Source organism: Pan paniscus, chromosome 5, assembly GCF_029289425.2.
Source record: "Pan paniscus chromosome 5, NHGRI_mPanPan1-v2.0_pri, whole genome shotgun sequence".
Classification (NCBI taxonomy): Eukaryota; Metazoa; Chordata; class Mammalia; order Primates; family Hominidae; genus Pan; species Pan paniscus.
In genome coordinates this window covers 71,671,400-71,698,992 of record NC_073254.2, presented here as the reverse complement: position 1 = coordinate 71,698,992, position 27,593 = coordinate 71,671,400, and the positions used below count along the sequence as shown (strand labels likewise).

The 27,593-nt window shown below is 38.9% G+C and overlaps 2 protein-coding genes across 6 annotated transcripts in view; one reads left to right on the top strand and one right to left on the bottom strand.

Moving 5' to 3' along the window:
• Positions 1 to 6,418, bottom strand: part of PRIM2 (DNA primase subunit 2) — a 427,261-nt gene extending 420,843 nt beyond the window's left edge. The window contains exon 1 of the mRNA XM_063604933.1: positions 6,210 to 6,418. The gene's annotated coding sequence lies outside the window, so the exon portion shown is untranslated. The remainder of the gene's footprint in view (positions 1 to 6,209) is intronic.
• The window catches only part of RAB23 (RAB23, member RAS oncogene family), a 40,744-nt gene continuing 13,244 nt past the window's right edge, over positions 94 to 27,593 (top strand). Inside the window, exons 1-4 of one of the 5 annotated variants that reach the window (XM_003828917.6) lie at positions 94 to 5,904; positions 6,481 to 6,608; positions 17,500 to 17,719; positions 20,223 to 20,308. In XM_003828917.6, coding sequence (XP_003828965.1) covers positions 17,565 to 17,719; positions 20,223 to 20,308 — 241 coding nt within the window. In that variant the 5' untranslated portion in view covers positions 94 to 5,904; positions 6,481 to 6,608; positions 17,500 to 17,564. Of the gene's footprint in view, positions 6,202 to 6,480; positions 6,609 to 7,899; positions 17,195 to 17,499; positions 17,720 to 20,222; positions 20,309 to 27,593 lie in introns of those variants that run through there. The other 4 variants (XM_034962281.3, XM_034962280.3, XM_034962279.3 and 1 more) reach the window with 4 other exon arrangements.

Below are 27,593 nucleotides of genomic sequence, written 5' to 3'. Positions count from 1 at the left end.
CACAAGTATTAGCACAAGTAGAACATTTCCTCACCACTTTTTTGTGACTTAATAATTGTAAATCCAGGGAATGGGCAAGTGGATGAGTTTGAATTCATAACTGCCCATTAAGAGAATTGGATTCTTGTATCAAAACTACCTGTAGGGTATGTGACCTTTACCTACTTTATTTATATGTACAAATAAGGTTAATTAAATAGTCCTTCTACTTATTTTATGAGAGCACTGAGAAAAGAATTTATTTATTCTTTTTTTTTTTTTTTTTTGAGATGGTCTCACCCTGTGGCTGAGGCTGGAGTTCAGTGGCATGATCTTGGCTCACTGCAACCTCTATCTCCCGGGTTCAAGCAATTCTCATGTCTCAGCCTCCTGAGTAGCTGAGATTACAGGCGTGCGCCACAACACCCAGCTAATTTTTGTATTTTTAGTAGAGATGGGGTTTCACCATGTTGGCCAGGCTGGTCTTGAACTCCTGACCTCAGGTGATCCTCCTGCCTTGGCCTCCCAAAGTGCTGGGATTACAGGCGTGAGCCACTGTGCCCAGCCTACTGAGAAGAATTTAAATTATGGAATGGATGACAAAAACTTGATTGTGAATAAGCTCTTGAAAATGCATCAGATCACTGAAGCGAGGTGAACAAATGTTCCAACAGAAGTGTGAGGAAGAATATCACACAGACGTTTCCTTATTTACCATGAGCGAAGTTCTCAAAAGTCAGAGAGTTGTCTAGTCCAGCCCTTTCCATTAGAGAGGAGGTCTCTCAGTATACTAAGAGTATTTCAACAAAAGTAAATATATATATGAGAAAGACTTGGGCAGTAAAGAAAAAAAAAGATTTTTATTTTCTAATTATTCTTTGTTAGTAAGGGCCCTAAATCTAGAAGTGTATATACTGGAACACACTAGACCATGATACAAGAACAATCAAGGACAAAACAAAAAGGAATTTAGAATGAACAGATTATTCCCCGACTCACACTGTGAGGGGTTATAACTAGTCCCTTAGTGACCAATCTCAGCAAGGCAGTCATTCAAGAAACCTGCGAGTCACTCTTGACATTCCGTCTTTTTCCTACACCATAGCCAAATCCTATAGGTTCTACTTCCAAGATTAAAAACAAATGCACTTTTCTGTATCACCCCTGTAACCATCTCAGTCTAACCCTCCATCATCTCTTGCCTGAACCGGCCTTCCATTGCTCTCCCATTTTCCACTACTCTATGTTTTCCCTAGATAGCAGTCAGAGGAATTTTTTAAAACTGTCCAGTGGATCTCCTAGTCCGTGCACTAAAAAATCCTCCAATGGCTTCCCAATATACTTGAGATATAATCCAAATTACCTAATATGACCTGCAAGGTCTTCACGATCTGGCCCCTGCTTCCCTCACCACTGTTCTTTATTTTTTACATACCGCTTTCCACCTCACTCCTGCACACTGGCTCCCTTTCAATTATTCAAACCCAGTGAATTGTTTGCTGCCTCAGGCCATCGTACTTCCTGCTGTCTCTGCTTAAAGGCTTTTTCTGTCTATTCTTTACCAAACTCATTTACCTTTCAGATAACAGCTTAAAAATCACTGTATCAGAAAGGCCTTCCCTTGGTTCTCCAACATAAATTAGGGCTCCCTCTTACATGCTTCCATCATACCAGTTATTTACTTTCACATAATGTCTAAGGGTATGTAATCACTTATTTGTGTATATGTGTGCATATGTGTGTATTTGTATACTTTCTTTTTTGGTCTCCCTTAACACATTATAAGCTCCCAGAGGACACAAACCATCTGCCTTTTGTCTATTACTGAATACCCAATGTTCAGCACAGTCCTTGGCACAATATGTATTTTTTTTAATGGATAAATGACCTTGTAAGGTGGGTAACTCCTTACTATAGATGAGGATACTAAGATCCAAGGTTATTAAGCAACAGAAAAAACTGAATCAGTACTCTAATGTCTGCCTAGAAAGTACTAGAAAAAATTTTTTTTCCAGCATGATCTGTTTGAATCTGAAGAATAGTAGATTATTACTGTCTAGCCAAATACTGTGATTTCTACTAGTTTTTTCCAGATGGCCACATATGCATTCACATGTATATGCAGACTTATATTCTAAGTGGTAAAATTTTCAAAGCTTTCTTTCTTGGAAGAAAATATTTTCTGATTTTTCTGTTTTTCTTTCTACTCAGCTACAATTCATGATCCTTGGACACTATTCAGTTCATTAGAGTCAGACACAATGAAAGAACGAGCAAGGGAACAAATGGACATTTTTTGCTGGATCAGTGGAGGTACTAGATTCAAACAATCATTTAATGACTTAATAACTAACTTTTCAGAATGTTTTCCTTAAAATAATTTTGTGAAACTCATTTCTAGTCACTGCAGGTAAAATTTCTTTCAAAACCTTTTAGGTTAATTCTGTTGCTATTTCTACTATAGCACAACTACATGATTTAAAAGGCCAGGTTTCCATGCAGGCTTTCATTATTTCACTGCCTTCAGTGAGAGCATGAGAATCTCTGCTGTGTCCTTGAGAGCAGCCTCAAGTCAAATAAAAAGTAGACTTTAATTGCACTGAGCATGTCTGCAGGGAGGATAAACACTTTTTCTCTACTCTTGTAAGTTCAGTAGCGGAAGCCTGCAAATTAAATTGACAAATGACAGATAAACAGGAGAAAAGGTTTATTTCATATGCACATGGGGGGCCTCACAGAAAGGAAGTGAAAACCCCAAAAAGCAGTTAGGCCTAAGAGCTTATATACCATTTTTTTAAAAGGTGATAAATTGTGGAGAAGTGATAAGACAAAGGAAAAAGGGGTGGGACTTGTGAAGGTGGTAAATTGTGGCCGAGTAAACTATATGAGGGAAACTATTGGAAGACAAGGGTTATTTTGCAAGGTTTGCCATATGACTCAAGTTGGTGCTCTGGTGATAGGAAATCTCCTCCTCCTAGTGTGGGATGGGGAGGAGGAACAACTTCACAAAGGGAAATTTATGTCCTGCTTTTAGGCAGAAATGGGAAAAGCAGAGTGTTTCTTCTGTTCTGCTGTTTCTTAATTGCCTTCAACTCCAAATAATGCTTGTGTCAAAGTGGCATATTTTGGGGTGGCATATTCTGGATCTCCTTCAATGTCCAACAATCCCAAGGAAATGGAAAAGTGGGGAGGAAAGAAATGATTTTGGGGGAACCCCCTTTCAGGAAGTTTTTCTCAAATTTGGATCCCAGAAGTACTCTCTGAGACCCTCTAAGATTTTCTTTTTTTTTTCCCATTAAAAAGAAATTTGGCAAGATATACATAAAACATAAAATTTACCATTTTTAGCCATTTTTAAGTATAAAGTTCAAGAGCATCAAGTTTATTCACATCGTTGTGCAACCATCACCACCATCTATCTCCAGACTTTCTTCATCTTGCAAAGCTAAAACTGTAGACATAAAACACTAACTCCCCATTCACCACCTGCCCTTCCTTTCCCACAACCACTTCCCACCCCCCAACTGTCTCTATGAATTTGACTACTCTATGTACCTTATATAAGTTGAATCATACAGCATTTGTCCTTTTGCGACTAGGCATAATGTCTTCAAGCTTCATCCATGCTATAACATGTGTCAGAATTTCCCTCTCTCTCTTTTATTTTTGAGACAGGATTTGCCCAGGCTGGTCTTGAACTCCTGGATTCAAGTGATCCTCCCATCTCAGCCTCCTAAGTAGCTGGGATTACAGGGATACCTCGCTACACCTGGGTCCCTCCTTTTTTAAGGCTGAATAATATTTTATTGCATGTATATACTACATTTTGTTCATCCATTCATCCATTGATGGACACTTGGGTTGCTTCCACCCTTTGGCTATTGTGAATAATGCTGCTATAAACATGGTTGTACAAATTTTTTTTTGAGTCCCTGTTTTCAATTCTTTTGGATATATACTCAGAAGTGGAATTATTTAATTATACGATAATTCTATTTTTAATGTTCTGATGAACCATACAATTTTCCATAGTGGCCGTACCATTTTACATTCCCACCAGCAGCACACAAAGGTTATAATTTTTCCACATCCTTGCCAACACTCATATTTATTTTCTGTTCTGCTTTGTTTATAATCATCATTTTAATGAGTGTGAAGTTGTATCTCATGGTTTTGAGTTGCATTTCCCTCATGATTAGTGACCTTGAGTCTCTTTTCATGTGCTCATCGGCCATTTGTATACCTTCTTTGGAGAAATGTCTATTCAAGTCATTTGCCAACTTTTTAATTGTTTTTTTTTTTCTTTTCTCAGAAAGGGCATCAGTACGTTACTCAAGTTTAAGAGATACTGCCAACAAAATCCTAGAGATAAATCTGTTAGCTACTTGATATTAAATTTCTTACAAATACTATTGCTATTATAGGTAAAATAATCTCCACTAATTTTTAAAATTATTAAGTGTGAAGTATAATTCACATACAGAAAAATGTGCATAAGAGTCCAGCTTGAATTTTCACAAATGGACACGCATTTATAACTAGCGCCAAAATCAACGGAGAGAACCTCACCAGAAGGAAGCCCCTCTTCCAGTTGCTAACTGGAAGCCCCTCTTCTAGTCGCTAACTCCTTCCAGTCACTATCCCCTGCCCACCAAGGTAACCATTATGCTAACTTTGAGCCTCTTAGTTCTTCTGTTTTTGTAGTTTATAGAAATGGACTTATGCCATGTGTACTTTTGTTGTCTTTTTATGCTGGGCATTAGGTTTCCGCAGTTGATTCACGTTATTGCCCGTAATTGCAGATGCTTTTTTGCGTTGCTGTATAGTGTTTCATTATATGAACTCTGTGTAATTTCATTAATTTATTCTATTGTTGATGGTCTTTTGGGTTATTCTCATTAAGGAATTATTACAATAAATGCAGCTACGAACATTCTGATACCTGCCTGTCCGTGCACCCTAAGTATTCGTTTCTCTTTGCTCTATATGGAGGCGTGGAACTGCAGGGCCATAGGGTATGCACCTTTTGCAGACAGTCCCAAACTGTTTTTCAAAGGAGTTGTTCCAGTTTACATTCCAGCAGCAGAGTCGAAGAATGCAGTTACTCTACATCCTGGCCAACACTTGGTATTTTCCATCTTTTTTTTCTATTCTATTTTATTTTGAAATATAAAAACAACTGAAGCAAAGTTGAGATTGCTTTTGAGGAACCTTTTCGTTTTTGGTTCGCTTCTCTGAATAATTAACCATCTCAGGCTTCTATTTTGTCCTGCAGGCTGTGTGAGTGCGTTTTCGACTTTGCTCGACATTTTTTTGCTCACTTGGCCACTTAAGATGTCATCTGGTCAAGAAAATAAGGTAGGTGTCCGAAGCGGGGCAAGCCCTTTGAGGACTCTGGAAGTGTGATAACTCTGTAGGCGAAACTCATGCGGACCGTCATTGGCCGATTTCTCTTTTCTAGAGTTCACGATCTAGGAGATCCTGCTCGCCTCTGATCTCCCCACTGCCCTCCCGGGCTCCCTTTGAGGCGCCTGGAAAGCTGAGCCGCCGCCAGCCACCCGCCAGAACAGGGGAGGGGCAGGGCCGGGGGTCCGCACAGAGCATGCGCAGACGAAGCACGGCGCAGACGAAGCACGGCGCATGCTCCGCAGCGCGGCGGGTCCACAGATGAGGGGAGTCGAGACTCCCGCGCCCCACCACCCCCGGCGGAGCTGCTGCTGAGCCACTCAATCTGAGCCCTGGCTACTAATAAAGTTCGTTTAAAAATCATAATCATTCTTAAGAGAGCGAAAGAGGGTGCGAACTAGCCGCTCGGCCCCGCAGGGAGAGCTGGCGCGTCGGGAGGAGACAGCGGCGGCAGCGGTTGCGCCGCGACCAGGAGGAGCCGGTGGCGCCGGGCGGCGGGTCCGCGGCCGGTGGGGGACGGTGAGTAGCGGCTCGCGCTGCGGTGCAGCGGCGCTGCACTCACTCGCTCTCTCCAGGGGCTGGGGGTTCGTCCGGCTCCACTGGGGAAGACTCAGCTTTTCCCCGGGGTCCCGGGTTGTGCCTTACTCTCCGGAGTGGGCAGGGGTATCGAGGGCAGGGGCCTCCAGGCCCGGCTCCCCCATCCCCCGGTTCGGACCGCCGAGCGCCGGCTCTCCCCTCCCTGAGCACCGATCCCAAGTTCCAGCTAGAGAAGGTGGGCGGCAGCGCCAGCCCGGCGCCCCCTCCCAGCTCCCAGCGGTGGGTACCTGGAATTGCCTGGTGGGCGGGAAAGAGGGGTGGAGCGAGGGCGGCGCTGCGTCCCCAGTCTGGCCGAACGTTCGGCTTTTTGCCTGCCCCAAGTCCCGAATGGGGAAGGGGCGACCCGGGCTGGGCCAGACACCAGTAAGGGCGTGAAGTGCTCAGGTTAGGTTTGATGGCGAAGAGAGTCCTCAGCTCCACCCTGGCATTTAGACTCCTCCCTGCAGTGCGACCACTCTTTACCCGCGACCCCACCCTTCCCTAGTTTCTTGTTCATAGAGTGCTGGAATATGAATGAGCCAAATTGTGCTGTTCCATTGACACTGGTTGCTACAGAATTAACTTTACTCGGAGATCCGAGGAGCCATCGGCAGTTCCCAGGAGTAAGAACCTGAGAGCGTGTGAAAGTAAGAACTTCATTATCAGGAGCTAGTGAAGTGGCAGTAGGGTCTGAAAAAGGCTGTTAACTTCTCTAGGTTTTTATGTATCTCCTAACATCTAGGTAATTTCATTGACCCTAAGAAGTTTTTCAGTATTTTTACAAATATAACCTGTACTTCTACTTAAATAAAGGCTGTTATGAGAAAACAACCTTTTGATTAGTGAGTTAACTCACCCTTTGCTTCTCTAATTTATTAGACCGCATTAGCAAAATGTTAAAAGTTTTGGGGAAAGGGTATTTATATAAAGTATTATTGTCGAGGTTTTTAATTGTACTCAGAAGTATGCTTATTTCTAGGAACGTAATTGTTTTGATCTAGTGCTTTAAGTCTATAGTTTCTGAAAAGCAAGAGTCCGACTGCCTGTTAAAATTTAATTTGGCTTTTTTCTTTAAATTTATTTTAAGGAAATTAATTTATTATTTTAAAAAGTGTATGGTAAAATTGATTTTTTTTCGATGTACAGTTCTGCGAATTTTAGACTCATGTAACCACCACTACAGTAAGGATGTAGAACAAATCTATCGCTCCCCCCGCCACAGAAAAAAAACCTAATGTGATCCCATTATATCATACTCCTTACCCCTGGCAATTACTAATCTTTTCTAGAAATGAAATCATAACAGTTAGTAATCTTTCGATGTTAGCTTTTTTTCACTCAGCATAATGCCTTTAAGATTTCTCCAAGTTGTTTCATGTATGGATAATTTCTTTTTTTATTGCTGAGTACTATTTTATTATGTGGATATGCCACAGTCTGTTTCAACATCTGCCCATGGAAGGACATTGAGGTTGTTTTCAGTTTTCTGTGATTATGAATCGATCTGCTATAAATACCATGTACAGGTTTTTGCATGGACATGTTTTCATTTCTCTAGGGTATTGCTAGGAGTGGATTGCAGGGTCATATGGTAAATGTATGTTTAACTTTTAAAAAACTGTTAAACTGTTTTCTGGAGTATCTGTGTCATTTTGCATTCCCACAAGCAACATGTGAGAGTTCTAGTTGCTCCACATACTCCCAGCATTTGGTAGTGTCAGTTTTTTTAAATTTAGCCATTCTAATAGGTGTGTAGTGGTATCTCCTTGTGGTTTTAATGTGCCTTTAACTAATGGCTAAAGATGTACATGTTTTCATGTGTTCATTTGCCACATGGAGTCGTTGGTGAGGTATCTGGCAAAGTCTCTTGCCCATTTTTAAATTGGGCTGTTTTCTTATGTTGAGTTTTGAAGGCTCTTTATATGTTTTGGATACAAATTATATGTTAGATACGTGTTTTTCAGGTATTTTCTTCCAGTCTGTCTTTCTTTTCATTCTAACAGTGTCTTTCAGACAGCAATGTTTTTCATTTTGGTGAAGTCCAGTATCAGTTTTTCCTTTTATGGGTCATCTGGTGTCATGTCTAAAAACTCTGCCTAACAGGTCAAGATTTTCTCCTTCTAAAAATTGTTTTATAAAAGTGTTCCATTTAGATCCGTGATCCATTTGAGTTAATTGTATAAGGTGTGAAGGTTTACTTTTTTGCATATGGATGTCCAGTTGTTCCATCACTATTTGTTGAAAAGACTGTCTTCTCTCCATTGAATTGCTTTTGCACCTTTGTTAAAAATCAATTGTCTTTATTTGTGAGGGTCTATTTTGGGCCTGTTTTGTTCCACTGATTTACTTAGCTTTCCCTTTGCCAGTATTACACTTTGTTAATTTAGCATTATAATGTCTTAAAACCAGGTAGTATAATTTCCTCCAGTTTTATTCTTTTTCAAAATTGTTTTAGCTATTCTGATTCTTTTACCTTTGTGTATAAAGTTTAGAATCAGCTTGTGGATACAGAAAAATTTGGCTGGTGCTTTGATTGAAATTGTATTACACCCATAGATCAATTTAGGGAGAATTGCTGTTTACTTTGTTGAGTCTCCCAATCTATGAACATGATATGTCTTTCCATTTATTTAGGTCTTTGATTTGTTTAGTGTTTTGTAGTTTTCAGCATACAGATTGTGTACATGTTTTGTTACATTTATACCTAAGTATTTAATGTTTTTGGAGCTATTGTAAATCTCATTCTAAAAAATACTGGTTTCAAATTGTACATTGTTTGTACACAGAAATACAATTGAATTTTGTGTGTTGTACATATGTCCTCTGACTGCTAAACTCATTAGTTCAGGGTTTGGTTTTTGAATTTTTGGTGGATTCCATGGGTTTTTCTACAGAGATAATCATGTCATTTGTGAATAGAGAAAGTTTTAATTTTTTCCTAATCTGTGTTTTATTTTTGTTTCCTATTACAATGACTAGAACTTCATGTATGATGAATAGGAGTAGTGAGAATATATATCCTTACCTTGTTCCCAATGTGAGGGGAAAGCAATCTGTCTTCCAGAATTGTTTTATGTTATAGATGCTTTTTTTTTCTTTTTTTTTTTTTTTTTGGAGACAGAATCTCACTCTGTCACCCAGGCTGGAGTGCAGTGGCACACGATCTCAGCTCACTGCAACCTCTGCCTCCCGGGTTCAAGCAATTCTTGTGCCTCTGTCTCCTGAGTAGCTGGGATTACAGGCGAGCAACCCCACACCCAGTTAATTTTTTGTATTTTTGGTAGAGACACAGTTTCATCATGTTGTCCAGGCTGGTCTCGAACTCCTGACCTCAGTGATCAGCCTGACTTGGCCTCCCAAAGTGCTAGGATTACAGATGTGTGCCACTGTGCTCGGCCTATAGATGCCTTTTACCAGGTTGAAGAAGTCCCATTCTATTTCTAGTTTGCTCAGAGTTTTCTCACAAATGTTGAATTTTGTCAATATTTCTTCTGCATCAATTGATATTATGTTGTGTTTTTTTCCTTGAGTTTATTAATGTGGTGGATTACATTGATTGTTTTTTGAGTATTTAACTAGCCTTGCATTCCCAGAATAAAGTCCACTTGGTTGCAGTGTATTGTGTTTTAAATATTGCTGAATTCAATTTATTAATACTTTGTTGAAGATTTTTACATCTTTGTTCAGAAGAGTTTGTCTAATTTTCTTTTTTGTAGTGTCTTTTTGTGGTATCAAGATAATGCTGGCTTCATAAAAAGAGTTGGGAAGTGTTTCCTCGTCTCTATTCTGGAGGAGATTGTGTACATTGGTGTTAATTTTTTAAATGTTTAGTAGGATTCTTCAGTGAAACTGCCTGATCCTGTAGATTTCTTTCTGAGTTTTTACATTACAAATTCAATTTCCTTCATAGTTATAGGGGTATTCAAATGGACCTATATTATATTGGGTGAATTATGGTCGTTTAGACTTTTCAAAAATTTGGTTCATTTTGTCTGGGTTGTCTCATTTATGTGTGTAGGGTTGTTACGTTATCCTTTTGAGTCTGCAGAATCTATGTTGCTATCCCCTATTTTATTCCCGGTATTAGGTATTTGTATCCTCTCTCTTTTTTGTGTTAGTCTCACTAAAGTTTTGTTAAATTTATTGATCTTCTCAAAAAGCCAGCTTTTTGTTTCATCAGTTTTTCTGTTTGCAATTTCATTGATTTCTGTTCTTCTTTTTTAGTATCTTCCTTTTTTTTTGCTTGCTTTGGGTTTATTTTGCTCTTCTTCTAGTTCTTGAGGTGAGTGCTTAGATTATTGAGTTGAAACTTTTTTCCTTTTCTAAGGTAAGCATTTAGCGCTCTAAATTTTCGTATCTTAGGCTGGGCACGGTGGCTCACGCCTGTAGTCCCAGCACTTTGGGAGGCCACGGCGGGCGGATCACTTGAGCCAGGAGTTAGAGAACTGCCTGGCCAACATGGTGAAGTCCTGTCTCTACTAAAAATACAAAAATTAGCCCAGCATGGTGATGCATGCGTGTAGTCCCACCTACTCGGGAGGCTGAGGCAGGATTGTTTGAACCTGGGAGGGGGAGGTTGCGGTGAGCCGAGATCAGGCCACTGCACTCCAGCCTGGACTACTGAGTGAGACTTTGTCTCAAAAATAATAACAATAAAATAAAATATATTTTCCCATTTCAGCACTAATTTAGCTGTGCCCCACAAAGTTTCACATGTATTTTCACTTTCATTTAATTTTTTTTTTTTTTTTTTTTTTACTTTCCTTGTAACTACTACTTTGAATCTTGGATTGTTTGAAAAGTGTGTGCTTTTAGTTTCTGTCTGGAGATTTCCCTGTTTTATCTTTCTGTTATTGATTTCTAGTTTGATTCCATTGTGATCAGTGAACACATTCTGTATGATTTCCATTATTTTAAGTGTGTTTGAGACAGGAGGTCAGTAGATCTGGTTCCACAAGATACAGGTCTTAAAAGATCCCCACTGACAAAACAGGATGCAGTAAAGAAGCTGGCCAAAACCAAGATGGTCATGCAAGTGACCTCTGGTTGTCCTCACTGCTCATTATATGCTAATTATAATACATTAGCATACTAAAGGTTACTGCCATCAGCACCGTGACAATTTATAAATGCCGCGGCAACATCTGGAAGTTACCTTATATCGTCTGAAACAGGGAGGAACCCTCAGTTCTGGGAATTCCCCCATCCCTTTTCCAGAAAAGTCAAGAATAATCCACCCCTTGTATAGCATATAATAAAAAAAAAAACCATAAAAATAACCAACCACCAGCCCTCAGGGCCGCTCTGTCTATGGAGCAGCCACTCTTTTATTCCTTTACTTTCTTAATAAACTTGCTTTCATGTCACTCTGTCGGCTCACCCTTGAATTCCTTCTGCACAAAGCCAAAAACCCACGTGGCCTCCTGGGCTGAACTCCAGTTTTGGGGTTTGCCCTGTGACATGTTGATGTTTGTTTTATGGCCCAGAATATGTTCTATCTGGGTTGAAAGGAGGTATGTTGTGCTGTTGTATAGACAGTTCTATAAATATCAATTAAATTCTGATTTTATTGTGTTTTTAGAATTCCATTTTGATTTATCTGTGTGTTTTTGAGAGTACCTGCTTGTATTATTGTTTTAGTGGTTGTTCTTGGTATTACATTATATATATAGTCATGCATTGCTTAATGATGGGGATGCACATTATGGTTTTGTCATTGTGTGAACATACTAAAATGTACTTACACAGACCTAGATGGTATAGCCTACTACACATCTAGGCTGTATGCTATCAGAGCTTATTGCTCCTAAGCCACAAACCTGTACACTGTTACTGTATTGAATACTGTAGGTACTTGTAACACATTGGTAAATATTTGTGTATCTAAACATATTTAAACATAGAAAAGGCATAGTAAACATATGGCATTGTAATTTTAAAGGACCACTGTTATATATGCAATCCATCATTGACCGAAATGTTGTTATGTGGTGCATGACTGTATATGTGATTTATCCCCGTAATTTATCATTGCAGTCAATATTTTACAAATTCAAGTGAAGTGTGGAACCCGTACCTCCCTTTATAGTCCTTTATCCTTCCCCATTTATAATTGTCTTAAATATTTTCCCTACATATATTGAACACCACATTGGACAGTTTTATAATTTTTTTTTCAACTATCAAACATAGTTTAGAACACTCAAGAGAAGGGAAGTCTGTTGTATTTAACAATATTTTTGCTCTTACCATGTTCTTTCTTTTGTTCTGATACTCCAAGTTCTTCTTTTAAAAAATTATTTCTTTTCCACTGAGAACTTCCATTAGCTGTTCTTTTGCATTGGATTCTGCTGTCAACAAATGCTCTTAGTTTTCTCTCATCAGAGATTACCTTGATTTCCTTTTCATTCCTAGAGGATATTTTTGTTGGATATATAATTTTGAGTTGACAGTTCTTTTCTTTCAACACTCAAAAAATGATGTGCCACTTCCTTCTGGCCTCCATGGTTTCTGAGGAGAAATTCACTGTCATTCAAATTACTTTTCCCCATCCTTTTTCTCTGGCTGCTTTCAAAATGTTTTGTCTTTAGTTTTCAGAAGTTTGACTTTGATTTGTTTAGGTCTAGATTTTGACTGGTTTATCCTGTTTGGGATTTACTCAGCTTCTTGAATCTGTAGCTTTGTCTTTTTCCATATTTGGGAAATTTTCAGTCATTATTTCTTCAAGTCCTTTTTTAGCTCTATCTTCTTTCTCCTCTCCTCCTGGAACTCCAATGACAGAAATATCTGATTTTTTTGTGGTTTAGTTCCACAGGTCTTGAAGGCTCTGTCCTTTATTTCAGCCTGTTTGCGTGGCTCAGATTGTATGTTCAAGTTCACTAATTCTTTCCTCCGTCCTCTCTGTTCTGCCGTTGAACGTACCATTTAGTTTTTAAAATTATGGTTATTATAATTTTCAGTTCTACTTTCCATTTGGTACTTCTTTATATCTTCTGTTTATTTTTGAGACTCTTTATTTTTTACATTCGTTTAAGTATATCCATAATTGCTCATTGACTGCCAGTTAACTTTTTATTTTTAAAATCCTTATTACATGAATCTAATGTCTGTCATCTCATTGCTAGTGTCTATTGATTGTCTTTTGCATTTAAGATTTTCCTGGTTCTTGGTGTGCTGAGTGATTTTCGATGAAATCAGGACACTGGGAGTGTTAATGTTGTGATTCTCTGGTCTCATTACATTCTCTTTTAGCTTGATTCTCTTCCTTTGATGTGCTCCAAAAACAGGAAGGGTGGGGCACTACCTCTTTACTACCAGGTGAGGATAAAACTCCAGGTTTCCTGCTTGTCTTCCATTGAAACAGAGTGGGCTGGGCGCAGTGGCTCGTGCCTGTAATCTCAGCACTTTGGGAGGCCAAGGCAGGTGGATCACTTGAGCCCAGGAGTTTGAGACCAGCCTGGCCAAAATGGCAAAACCCTGTCTCTACAAAAAAATGCAAAAACTAGCCAGGCGTGGTGGTGTACGCCTGTAGTCCCAGCTGAAGTGGGATGATTGCTTGAGCCCAGGAAGTTGAGGCTGCAGTGAGCTGTGTTCACCCCACTGCACTCCAGCCTGGAATGTAGAATGAGACACTGTCTAAAAAAAAAGAAAGAAACTGAGAATGGGAAGAGCTCCTCTTACTACTGGTCATGATGACTCTCTACTGGGGGCCACTGATACCACCCTGGCTGGGAAGAGGCTGACCCACTGACACTGCAGAGAGTCAGTAGATGGCCTTATTACCTGTGAGAGATAATGTAAGTCCTGACTTTCTAGTAGGCTTCATCTGACACCACCCCAGCAAAAAAGTAGAGGTGAAAAGGGGTAGGGATGACTGAATTGGTGGATGGGGTGGGAGTTCAGGCTCCCACATGGTCTCTAGGGATGCCTTGGTGGTGGTTGGGCAGGGGTGGGGGGTGCCTTCATTTCTCCCCAGTGAGGATGCAAGTCCTCCCCAGTCCTCCCCAGTTGGTCTTTTCTGACACCACCCCATAGAGGGAGTTGGGGTGCATCAATATAGCCCTCACAAGGGTATAGGTGTTTACTGTCTTTCTGCTTGCTAGGCTGCCCCTTTCCTGGTCCTTTGACTCAAGACAGTAGGCTTTTATGTTTTTTTGTTGGTGGTGGTGATATTTCCTGGTTACTAGCTTCTCTATAATCCAGTCTGGGATATATGAGGTAAAAAGAACTCAAGGAAAACTCATTACCGTGTTGTGCTTTGTGTCCTGTGGTACCTTTGCACTTTTCAATGTCTAATGTTTGTTTATATATAGTATCCAAAATTTTTAGTTATACTTAGAGGAAGGAATAGGGAAAAATGTGTATCATTTCAGAAGCAAAAGTGTCTGAAGTATATATCTTTAAAAGGATAAAATGTGATAAGATTTTTGTTGTTGCCTTTTTTTGAACATAACAGTCTTCTTGGGTGAAGAATTGTTTAGGTAGAGAAAGGAAGTTGCTTTCTAGGAACTGAACCAGTGTGAGATACAGCTGGATGAACAAGGGTCAGATCCTGGTCAGAATTTTATATTTGACCCTGTGTCCTAAAGACTACATCTTGTGTAGGGTAATAGGATGATGATACTTGATGTCCAGATTGTACCCTAGACCAGGGGTCCCCAACTCCCAGGCCGTGGACTGGTACCGTTCTGTGGCCTGTTAGGAACTGGGCCACACAGCAGGAGGTGAGTGGCTGCGAGCATTACCGCCTGAGCTCCGCCTCCTGTCAAATCAGCAGCAGCATTACATTCTCATAGGAGCCCAAACTCTATTGAGAACTGCACATGTGAGGGATCTAGGTTGCAGCACTCCTTATATCCTTATGAGAATCTAACTAATGCCTGATGATTTGAGGTAGAACAGTTTTATCCCCAAACCGTCCCTCCACTGCCCCCCACCAACCTCCCATCTGTGGAAGTTGTCTTCCACCAAAGCAAGTCCCTGGTGCCAAAATGGTTGGGAACCACTGCCCTAGACCATCTGATCGTATACTCAGAGGACAAGATGCAGGCATCAGGCATCAGGTTTTTTGTTTGTTTGTTTGTTTGTTTTTTAGACAGGGCCTCGCTGTGTCACCCAAGCTGAAGTGCACTGGTACAGTCATGGCTCACTGCGGCCTTGAACTCCTGGGCTCAAACAATCCTCCTGCCTTAGCTTCCCGAGTAGCTGGGACTACAGGCTCGCGCCACCATGCCTGGCCAATTTTTTTTTTTTTTTTTTTTTTTTTGGTAGAGACAGGGACTCACATGGTGCCCAGGCTGGTCTTGAACCCCTGGCCTCAAGCAATCCTCCTGCCTCAGCCTCCCAAAGCACTGGGATTACAGGTGTGAGCCACTGCCCCCAGCCAAGTATTTTTTAAAGTTATCTAGATGATCCCAGTGTATAGTCAAAATTGAGAATCACTAGCATAGGATATTGGCTTTGACACTTACCTGATTGTAAAATCACTTGGGATGTATATCCATTTGAGTTCTCCAGGAAGCAAGTATCAAGATGGAACTAAAAGTGCAAGAGATTTATTGGGGAAAATGCCTGAGAAGGATAAAGAGGCTGCAATGCTAGTTTTTTATACTTGTGAAAGGATAAAGAAAGATGGGGTGGAAAGAGCCCCAGACTGCAGTGCATTTCTGAAAAAATCTCAGCTAGTCTGATGGGGAGCCCCAGACCAAAGAGGATCCATGTTGTGCATAATTGTCCCAACTCAAGTGGCACTGCCTGTTTAGTCTTTACCCGGGGAGAATGCGGCCTCAACAGGAGTGGACAGTGCAGTGGATCCTGAAGGTGAGGTAGCAGAGACTGCCAGGTAGCAGCTCATGAAGGGAGAGCTAAACAGCATCTTTTGTGCTTGTTTTATAAACCAGATTCCAAGGCTTCCTGTGAAATTTCTGATAAATTATGCCTGAGGCAGAGACCCAGAACCGTACTTTAACAAGTACTTTTAGGTGATTCTTATGATCACTCAGGTTTGTAAAGTACCAGAGACAATTGCTGAGACTATTAGGGACAAAGAAAGGAATGTTCACATTTTGGACTCCCTTGGTGTAGTGGTTGTATAGATGGATTTTCAGTTAAAGTAGTTGAAATATAATAGCTAAAGGAGCAGTAGCCTAACTAGTAATTTTAAGAAGAAACATGAAGAAATTGACTTTCTGTTCTTTTCATTCTTAAAATGCAAAGTGCCCATTCAATTGCTTTCACTGTATGTGTAACTATAAAGGTTTAAAACTAAAGCAAGAATGTGTGGTGTAAGATATTTATTTGTACAGGATTCATTGTAAACCAAACACTAAATCATTATAACTAAGAGTCCAATGCTGACACATGGTGGTACACTATTATACAAAACCTTCTTTGGGGTGCTTTTTTAGGGACATTATTACCTGTGAGGTTGAAAAGCAATTTCTACAGATTTTGAATTTGTTGCCTATTTGGTGATACACTATGGAGGATTTACAATTTTTTTAAATTTTATTTTAATTTTTTTTAGAGACAGCGTCTTGTTCTATCACCTAGGCTGGAGTACAGTGGCGTGACCGTAGCTCACTGCAGCTTCAGACCCCTGGGCTCAAGGGATCCTCCCACCTCAGCCTCTTGTGTAGCTGGGATGACAGGCATGCACCACTACACTCGGCTAATTTATTTTATTTTATTTTATTTAGTGGCAACTGGGTCTCTATATGTTGCCCAGGCTAGTCTCAAACTCCTGGCTTCAAGCGATCCTCTTGCCTCAGCCTCCCAAAATGCTGGGATTATAGGCATGAGCCACCACACCTGCCCTATTTGCATGTACATAATGAGATGTCTTGGGGACAGGACCCAAGTCGAAACAGGAAATTCATTTATGTTTCATACATGCCTTATACACATAGCCTCAAAGTAATTTTATACAGTACTTTTAGTATTTTTGTGCATGAAACAAAGTTTTGACTGTTTTGACTGGGACCTATCACATGTCAGGTATGGAATTTTTCCCTTATGGCATCATGTCAGTGCTTAAAACATTTCAGATTTTGCCGCATTTCAGACTTCAGATTTTTGGATCAGGAATGCTTAACTAAATTCTGAATGCATAACTTTCACTATGCTAAGTGCTTTACGTGTATCATTGATCAATAACCGTATGAGATGGATATTATTGCCAGGAAACAGAAGCCTGAAGAAGTTAAGCGACGTGTTCACTAAGAGCACAGAACTAGTAAGTGGCACCTTTAAATAATCAGGCATCAAATCTAATGATCCTAGTCATCATCTCTATGAAAGTAGATCTAGGTATTTATTGATATATGAATGTCATGCATTGCGCTATTGATGAGGATTCATTCAAAAATGAATTGTTATTGCTGTACCTTTCAAAGAGTTTACATTATCTAAAGAGAGTGGGAGGGACCTCAGTTACGAAAACACATCCTTGCAATGCAATGTGATAATTTCTTGATAAAACAATTAGTTTATTTTGTACATTTTTGTGTTATGAAAAAATAATTTCATTTTAAACCACAGATTTGAGAGGGAAGATCTGATCTCCTAGAATTAGAGTTGGTACAGAAACCATTTCAGCTCCAAAAATGTTGGAGGAAGATATGGAAGTTGCCATAAAGATGGTGGTTGTAGGGAATGGAGCAGTTGGAAAATCAAGTATGATTCAGCGATATTGCAAAGGCATTTTTACAAAAGACTACAAGAAAACCATTGGAGTTGATTTTTTGGAGCGACAAATTCAGTAAGTACTTGGCCATTTTATTCCTTTGGCTTTGATTTGTGAACTATATCCAAGACTCATTGGAGTAATAGTTAACTGATTGCAGTGGATTTCGAGGTGTGGCAACTAGTGGCAATGCTCATGCGACAGTGATGGTGGTTTTCATGACATATGTAACTTTATCCTTTTTTTTTCTTTCATCTCTTCCCTTCTTTCATTTTTTTTCTTTTTCTACTCTCCTCACGTTTTTTTCTGTCTCATAGCTGTTTTATATTTATTGGTGACACCTTGGGCACGTCTTAAACACAAACTGATGCTGACTCCAGTGAGATTTCCAACTGCTATTTTCTTTGGAATGAAAGTTATATTATGGGCTCGTTTTTATTAGAATGTCTGTTCTCTTTTTGAAACTAGGCAAGACTGTATGGAAGTTAGAGAATTAATAGTTTGCTTTACTCTAAAGAAATAAGATAAAACAGATTTGGGAGGACAAAATTTGCCTATGAAAAGGAAATCCTGCTTTAGGAAATTCATTTGGATTCTAAAGCACATCAGAGTAATATTTTTTGTTATTAGTCCTGAGAACTTCTAAGGATATTTTAAATTGTAGCAGACAAACTAAAATGTGTTACCCAAATACATTTTAGTTTGTATTTCAAATTGTAATTTAAAATATTACAAACCTGGTTACTGGCCCAACTTTAACATCAAAGATAATTTTATCATTTTAAAGATTAATTTCTAGTCTGTATTCTATTACTTTCTTTTTAAAAGTATTTCCATATTTGCTTCCTGTCTTAGAACATATTTTAAGAGCAAGCATTTTAAGTCTTGATGATGTTTGCTTTTTATACTTATTACCTGAAACCAAATAAATATTTCAGTATGCAGTCAATCCTTATTGTTTATAGGTTCTGCATATGCAAATTCACCCACTTGGTAATATTTATTTGTAACCCCAGAATCAGTATTTGTAGTACATTTGTGGTCATTTGTGGACATATATAGAGCAGCAAAAAATTTAAGTTGCCCATCATGCGCTTCCCAGCTGAGGTCATCAAACAAGAGTACCTCATATAGTAAACACACGTCCTTTTTGTGTTCTGTTTAATGCCACATTTTTTACATTTTGTGCTTTTTCTTGGTGATTTTGCTGTTTAAGAAGGCTCCTAAGTGTAGTGCTGCAGTGCTGTCTACCATTCCTAAGTATAGGAAGGCTATGATGTGCCTTACAGAAAAAATAAATATGTTAGATAAGCTTTGTTCAGGCACGAGTTATAGTGCTGTTGGTCGTGAATTCAGTGTTAATGAATTAACAATATATATCAATCAGTAAGGTGTCTTTAAACAGAAACACATAAAACAAGGTTATGTACTGATCAGTTGATGAAAATGTAACCAGGGGTTCTCAAAAACCTAACCCTATGTTTCCCTTAGGAGCAGTGGTTCAGTATTTGCTAATTCAGTGTTCACATTGACATTATAGAACATAACTACTGTGAATAATGAGAATTGACTATATGACAAAATAGAGTAAATTTTAAGTTTAAGGGCAACCAGTGAGCCAGGGAGGTAAATCGCTTTTTTTTTTTTTTTTTTTTTTTTTTTTTTGAGACAGAGTCTCACTCTGTCTCCCAGGCTGGACTGCAGTGGTGCTCCACCTCCCAGGCTCAAGCGATTCTCCCATCTCAGCCTCCTGGGTAGCTGGGACTACAGGCATGCACCACCACACACAGCTAATTTTTCTATTTTTGGTAGAGACAGGGTTTCGCCATGTTGGCCAGGCTGGTACTGAACTCCTGGCCTCAAGTGATCCGCCCACTTTGGCCTCACAAATTGCTGGGATTACAGGCGTGAGCCACCGTGACTGGCGGTAAATTGCTTTTTTGCATTCTTATCCTCATTTTATCACAAAAGCACCAGAACCCATTAGAAAGATGTCGGGAAAGGAGAACAGGCACTGACCTAAGGAAATTCCCCTTCCCAAAACGTTAATCTTAGACCACCACTACGCTGTGACTGTGTCAAAGAAAAAAACATGGCAGATAAATCCAAATCATGTGGGAAGCTGTAGCTTTAGGGGAATGTTTTTCACTCTTTCACTGTTGATAATGATATCAACATCCGAAAGTACTCAGTTTTTCAGGGTGAAACTGACAGTGTACATGTGGTCCCTGACTCAGGAAGGTTTGACTTACAGTTTTTCAACTTTAGCATGGGTTTTTTGAGACATAGCCCCATCGTAAGTTGAGGAGCATAAGGATTTATAATAGTTCAGCTTATGAGTTTTTTGAATTTACAGTGGTTTAATGGGGTGTTAAATGCATTTTTGACTCCTAATTTTCAGCTTACAATGGGCTTACCAGGATGTAACCCCCAGTAGGTTTATTGGGACAACCCATCATAAGTCAAGGAGCATTTGTAGTTTTAATATCTTTGGATTTGAAAATGAAAAATATACACAAAGCTATATTACCAAAAACATTTTCCTTTACATATGAAATAAATTCATCTCTTGTTTTAGAGTTAATGATGAAGATGTCAGACTAATGTTATGGGACACTGCAGGTCAGGAGGAATTTGATGCAATTACAAAGGCCTACTATCGAGGTAAAACACAGGATTTATTTATTTATTTTGTTTGGGCACATTATTTTGGCTAAATAAATAATTTTGCTTTCTTTGTTTCCCGTATAAGGGCTTCTCTTGAAGAATAGTTAAAATAATTTCAGAGTATTTTTTAAAACCCCAGTTCATTATTCTTCTAAAGATCTTGTATAGTAGCAAATAATACCTGGTACTGTAGACAGTTTATCTCTGCCTTAGAATTATATGACTCATGTAGGCATTCCCAGACCAAATCATTAAGAAACTCTTAAATGCCTACTTTGACCCCAAGAAAATGACTGTATAATCAGAGAGTGGAAGCTAACATACGAAAAAGTAAAGCCCTGGCAAATAAGATGGCATTTGTTACGACACATGAAGTCACATGGTAAAGCCTTTTCACTGCTGTAGGAGTTCAGAGAAGTATGAGATACCTGTGAAAGGAAGGAACCATGACTAAAGAATTTAAAGCTCTAAAATGTGGGCTAAAATTTCTTAAAAGGCTAAATTAAACTTCCAAATGGAACTTAAAAGTTTCCTTTAACATTTTCTTATAAAATTTTGCCCTTTTCTTTTGGAATTTAAAACACCATTTTCAGTGTTCCTGTAACTCAACTGCCAATAGTGATTAAAGTGAGAGAACACAGTAACAAAAGCTTGGTGGAATACCATGTAGCATTATAGCCTGTTGATGCCAAGTAAATATTAATTGATCATTCATATTGACAGGTATTTAATACTCTGCATTTCGCAGATGCTGTGGGAAATAAAAAGGCACAACTGATATACTGATTATCCCTTCTATGATGTCCCTCTTTTCTGAACTTTTCACCGTGTTGTAATTAAAACTTGGTTTCTAAAGACACAACTTCCTCTGCTGCCTTCTCTAAGGGAGGCTTTTTACCCATATCCCTGCATACTCACATTCTTCAAGACTTAAAGGCTGGTCGGCAGAGGTTGTCTTGTTTCTCACTGCTGCTTCCACACCATTCCTCCTCTTTTCTCCTTCCAAACCTCGGCACCTTGAAAGTCCAGGTCATGAGACTTTTACCCACAACTAATCCCCCTGCTTGCTATGGTCCATCAACTTCCTTTATGCCTCCTTTCTGATAACAGTGGCATCTGACTCAGTTTCTTCTCCACAATTGTTTGGATTACTTTTTGAAAATTCAGCCTGTTGCTCATTTCCTTGTTGTTTTCAAGGCCAACAATTGTTTCATTACCCCAAAATCTAAACCTCTATAGTCTCCTACTCCCTGACCACTACTGGTGGCTTGTGGCTTGCTAACTTTAATACCCAGACGCTGTCTTGAAACCATCGAGAGCTTCTCTGTTCATTGACCCTACCACTTTTTAAATATGACCTTCCACATGGCTTTACTTCTTTCCTTCTTCAGCTTAGTTTTTCTAGTCCTGTAAGCATTTGCTTGCAAGGACCTTTAACTCCCAGACCTGCGCTCTCTGCATAATACTTGCTCAGCAAAATGCCCAACCCAGTTAAACCCGACTATCTACCAATCTGCATCCAAGCACCTGAACCATATAGAGAATATCAGACAACCATTCAGACTGAACTTTGAAGCTACCATCACATAACCTTAATGAGTACATAGTGCTGCCAGGCACTCTCAGTGTTCTTTACTCAAGTCTCTGTCATTTTCCGAAAGAGCTCTTTTGTGTTTTCTCTTGCCTTAACTTTGGGAATCCCTTCCTCCTCTCCACTCTGCTGATTTCTTTGCTTCACTCTTCTTTGAGAAAATAGTCAGTGAAAACCATTTTATCCTTCCCACTACCAAATCACTTTCGTGGTTAAAACTCTTCAGCATCATATACACAGGACTTTACAACTGTTTCCCCTCGTCTGTCCAGCGTCATCTGCTGATTCCTCACTTGTACTTCACCCTTGAGAAATCCCCCATTTTTTTCTTTTCTTTTTACACCATGCCTGGAATGCTTTCTTGTCTGTCTTGACCTTCTGCCTTCAGGTTTAACATCTCAGAAGTCTCTGTGAAACTTTCTGTGGCCCTCATCCCTGAACAGTTAATAATTTTTTTTAGCTAATTCAGTATGTTTATTGCATTTATCACTCTATGTAGCATTTGCATATTTATTTTCCCTAAGAGATTATGAGTTACTTTAGCTTCTGGCTTATGGAGTGGCAGGGTTTTTTGTCTTTGTCTCCCCAGCCCCATTGCGTAGCACCTGTTGGCTCAAGTGAATTCAGTTGACCTTAGGAGACAGTATCATTTTGGTTAATTTTTTTATAAAGTGAAATTCTGCTCGTTCATCACACAGTCTCATTTTACTTATCAGATGCTATAACTTTATACTCTGACCTTAAGTAATGGATGAAATTTTATTTTTATATATATATATATACACACACACATACATACACACACACATATATACACACACTTAATATATGTGTATGTATGTAATATGTATATATGTAATTAATATAGTGTGTATATATGTGTATATAAAGTGTATATATGTATAGATGTGTATATATACACACAGTGTATATATATTTATAAATGCAAATATATGTATATGTATATATACACATATTTATAAACAGATGTATATATACATATACATATATGTATGTATGTAAACATGTCTGTACATATGTACACATATGTATGTGTATGTGTATATACACATATATCTATATTTATAAATATAAATGATTTCACTTAAAGGTATTTGCTCTCTGAACTAGAAGCCCCAGGAAAGTAGGATCTACCTTGTTTATAGTTGCCCCCATGACTGTTTCTCTAGATTTGAAGTTTTATTCAGAAAATGTGTATTAAGTGTCTCTGTTGTTCTAGGGATATAATAGGCATAGTAAACCTTGCCCTGGCTTCTTTGTCTTAACTTGTATTTATATTCATGTAATAACATTGCTTAGAAATGTATCTGAAAAGTTTCCCTTAAGCTAATTATCTTTTTTACTTCTTAAATCTCCTTTTGTTTTCTGCTTTTAAATCTACTCTTTGGTATCATAAAAATTAAAATATATTCTATCTTAGTACGTAGAATGCTAGTAGTTGAATACTAAACAGTCCCAAAGAACAGATGATATGGAAGCAGTTATGAATTATTTTTTCAAAGTCTCTTTAAACATCCTGTATTGAAAGATACAAGTTTAATGAAACTGAAATAATAGTTATGTATACAATGGAAATTCTTCTGACTTCTTCATGGAAGTCTTCTTTAATGTGTCACTTTATCCAACTTGAAAGGGAACCTATGTTTGTGTGTCCTGGATTATCAGAGAAGCAGTACTTGAAAATAGAATAGATCCATTGAATAGCAGTATACCAGTATATGTCTCTTGAAGAAATCTATATATATATGAAAGTTCCAAGTGACAGTGTTAATGAACTTTTAGGTACAGTATCATATAAACACATAATTTCTTCTTTTAGACAGGATTTACCACTGATTTTATTGAAGTAGCTTGCTTATTTACAAACTTATACCAGTTATATAAAATCGATATACTTGAGAAATTGGGTGAATTCATGTAACTTTTGAATATATAGCTTATTTTTTTCACTTTTGAAAATGTAGGATTTATTGTAATAATGACAACTAAGGTTTCATAATTGTACTAACATACAAATGACCAAAGAAGTTGCCTTTCTAAATTGGTACCAAGGAAACTTGACTTCCACTGCCTGCTCTAAAACATATTTTGGTTTCTTGCCACCACTACTTACCACTCTATTTACTGTGTACTTTAAGGCTTCCCGTCCACAGTAGCTTTGGTTATTCTCTGTGGCTACCAGTTTGGATCCTGAGCACCTGTATCATGGTCTAAGGTTGAGAATTATGTTTTTACTACCCCAAGCCGTTCTTGGAGTAGATGGTATTGTTTTTTCTACCCCTCTGTCATTCAAGTAGATGATATTTGTATCAAATTATGAATTTCATCAGCCTTGACAGTATTGATTAACAGGTCCTAAATGTACAGTTTTATTCTTGAGTAAAAGTTATTTGTATTTTTTAATGGGGTTATTACCACTACCTTCCCCACACACTCAGGAAAAAAATAAACATAAAACCTATGTGGAAACACCAGAAAGAAGTGGGATTACTTGAGATTTTCATTATTTTATTTTTATCTAGTGAACTTGGTCTTCTAAATTCTCTGCATGAAATGTCTGTTCTTTTTTTTGAGGAAACAGATAGGCTGGCCTAATCCTTTCTAAGCTTTTGACAGTTTGATGTGGCAGTTATTACTTTTTAACCAATAGGGTTATTTTTAGAGAATATATTTGACATTATGTTTCTATAATTTAAAAAGGCAAAACTGGCTGGGCGCAGTGGCTCACGCCTGTAATCCCAGCACTTTGGGAGGCTGCGGCCGGCAGGTCACCTGAGGTCAGGAGTTCGAGACCAGCCTGGCCAATATGGTGAAACCACGTCTCTACTAAAAATACAAAAATTAGCCAGGTGTGGTGGCGCACACCTGTAATCTCAGTACTGGGGAGGCTGAGGCATGAGAATAGCTTGAACTCAGGAGGCAGAGGCTGCAGTGAGCCGAGATCATGCCACTGTACTCCAGCCTGGGTGACAGAGCAAGACTCTGTCTCAAAAAATAAAAAACAAAAAAACAGCCTATCTTAGTAATTTAACTTTTTAGCTGACTGTATTAAAATGGCAAAGAGGGTGAGATACTGAGATAGGTCCTCAGTTTCAGCTTCTTCTTTTTCTAAATGGTAAAAGTAAACATTTATCACAATACAATATGAATTAAAGAAAAAACAGCAATTATACATAAAATTGAAAAACAGTATATTGAACATTATTTTATGTTTTCCCTTTGGGAAACCTCTTTGGGGTTCCATTAGAATGCTTTTGGTTGCTGCCAAATAAAAGGAATTTCATACTGTCTTAAAACTACAGAGACTTACTGATTTGATAGAAAAGTCTGGAAATAGCATCCCTTTTAGTTGTTTGTTCAGCCTATAACCTTACTGATTCTCCTGGCTTTGTCTCCTCCCTGTGTGGTACCGGTACCTCCTCATGTTGATTTCCTTTTGGGTTGCAAGATTATCACCAGGAGCAATGACAGCCACATGCTTTGTTTACATCCTTGGGGAGAGAGGGTTACTTCCCACAGCAGTGGTTCAGATGTCCTGAGCTTTTCTCTGATTAGACCACCCTTGACCTGATTGCAATAATGAGAGGAATGTGATTAATTGACTTGGATCACATTGTGCTCCTTGCCACCACAACTCCCACCTCCAGCAGAGAATAGGTTTAGTCTACCTAAACCATATGGCTACTATACAGTGGGGGAAAGGTGTTTTTAGGGAGAGATGCCACCTAGGCAATCAGACAATATCTGCTGCTAGTACAGATTTAGATAGTGATGAAATTAAATAGAAATAAAAGTAAGAAGGGAAGGTAAGGGCTAGAAAGAATGAATTAAGATACAAATGTAGTGGTAGAAACACTATGCCATGTATAGTTATGACTTGCTGATTTAAATCCTAGAAATGTGTTATTAGTGATGCATAAAAATCAACAAATTAAAATTTTAAAAAGAACAATTTTATTATAATTCATTTAAAAGACCCATTATATCAAAGCCATTGCTCAAAGGTATTATTATGGACTTGGAATGCTGGCTTAATTGTATAGTGAGAGATGTTGAAACAAGACCTTCTTGTAAATAGGTTACAACAGAGCACAGATTAGGAAGCCTCTGGGATCCCAAGTGATTTCTCTAAAGCTTTTTAGAAAGTTGACTCCAGGCAGTAGGAACCAGTGATTTTAGTTAGTACAGAAAGATACAGACGACATGAAATAGATTTTTGTTACAGTTTTTTACTGTGACTTTGGTTTGTAGGAGAGGAAAAATATCTTTTTCCTTCTACTCTTTTTGGTCCTTGATTGGGTCTCTAACAAAAGATTAACAAGAGAAAAACTTATGAATTTATTTAATATAAGTTTTATGTGACAAAGAAACCTTCATAAGGAAATGAAAACCCAAATAAACAGTTAAACCTGAACGTTTTTATACCAGGTTTGAGGAAGAGTGCAAAGTTGTTGAAGAATGTGATAGGACAAATATGAGCTAAGAGCAGTGAACTGGAGGAAACTTAGCAAGATTCATCAGCAGAGGTTCATTCAGATTCCTTTTGGTGTCCCTCTCTCTTCAGAAATGAGGATTCTCCTTTCCTCTGGGTATATGGAGGTCACCTCTCACCTGAGGGGCTTATGACCTCCTTCAGGTGAGGGTCAGAAAATCCTTCCTTTGGGAGGCCAAGATGGGCGGATCACCTGAGGTCAGGAGTTCAAGACCAGCCTGGCCAACATGGCAAAACCCCATCTCTGCTAAAAGTATAGAAAAATTAGTTGGGCATGGTGGTGGGCGCCTGTAATCTCAGCTACTGAGGCTGAGGCAGGAGAATTGCTTGAATCCGGGAGGCAGAGGCTGCCGTGAGCCAAGATCATGCCACTGCACTCCAGCCTGGGCGACAGAGCAAGACTCCATCTCAAAAAAAAAAAAAAAAAAGAGAAAGAAAATCCTTCCTGAATTTTAGGACCTGCTTCAGAGGAGAAGGGGCTGGGGGAGATCAAAGTGACTCTCCTGCTTCTGCTGTTTTCTCAGATTCCTTCAGCTTAAAATATTCAGTACGTCAAGGTGCCATATTTTAGTTTAGCATGTCCAGAGCCCCATTACTGGTATCTCTTAGATGTGGTTCATCTCTGCCCCTATGAAATTCATGTGCATTCTTTGCCCTGCCATTGGGGGAGGCATAGTTCCTTCCCAATGTAGCTCTCTGCTTTTTGTCTGCTGGTTTTGATTTTTCACTCTCACTCTCACCCATTGCATTTTTCTCAGGCTTGAATCAAGGCATCACTAGTCTCTAATGTCTGCCAGTTGCTGGAAATACGTAACAGCTTCCTAAATTGCTCTTGTCAGCATCCATTCTTTAAGGTTTGAGATGAAGGAGGTGGTGATAGCACCCTCATCCATCCTACTGCACCTTTTTGCAGGAGAAAGGGTTTGGAGTACAGTACTTCCTCTAAAAAAATTCTTTTTTTTTTTTTTTTTTGAGACGGAGTCTCACTCTGTCACCCAAGCTGGAGTGCGATGGCATGGTCTCAGCTCATTGCAACCTCCTCCTCCCGGGTTCAAGCGATTCTCCTGCCTCAGCCTCCCAAGTAGCTGGGACTACAGGTGCCCACCACCACACCCAGCTAATTTTTGTATTTTTAGTAGAGACAAGGTTTCACTATGTTGGCCAGGCTTGTTTTGAAC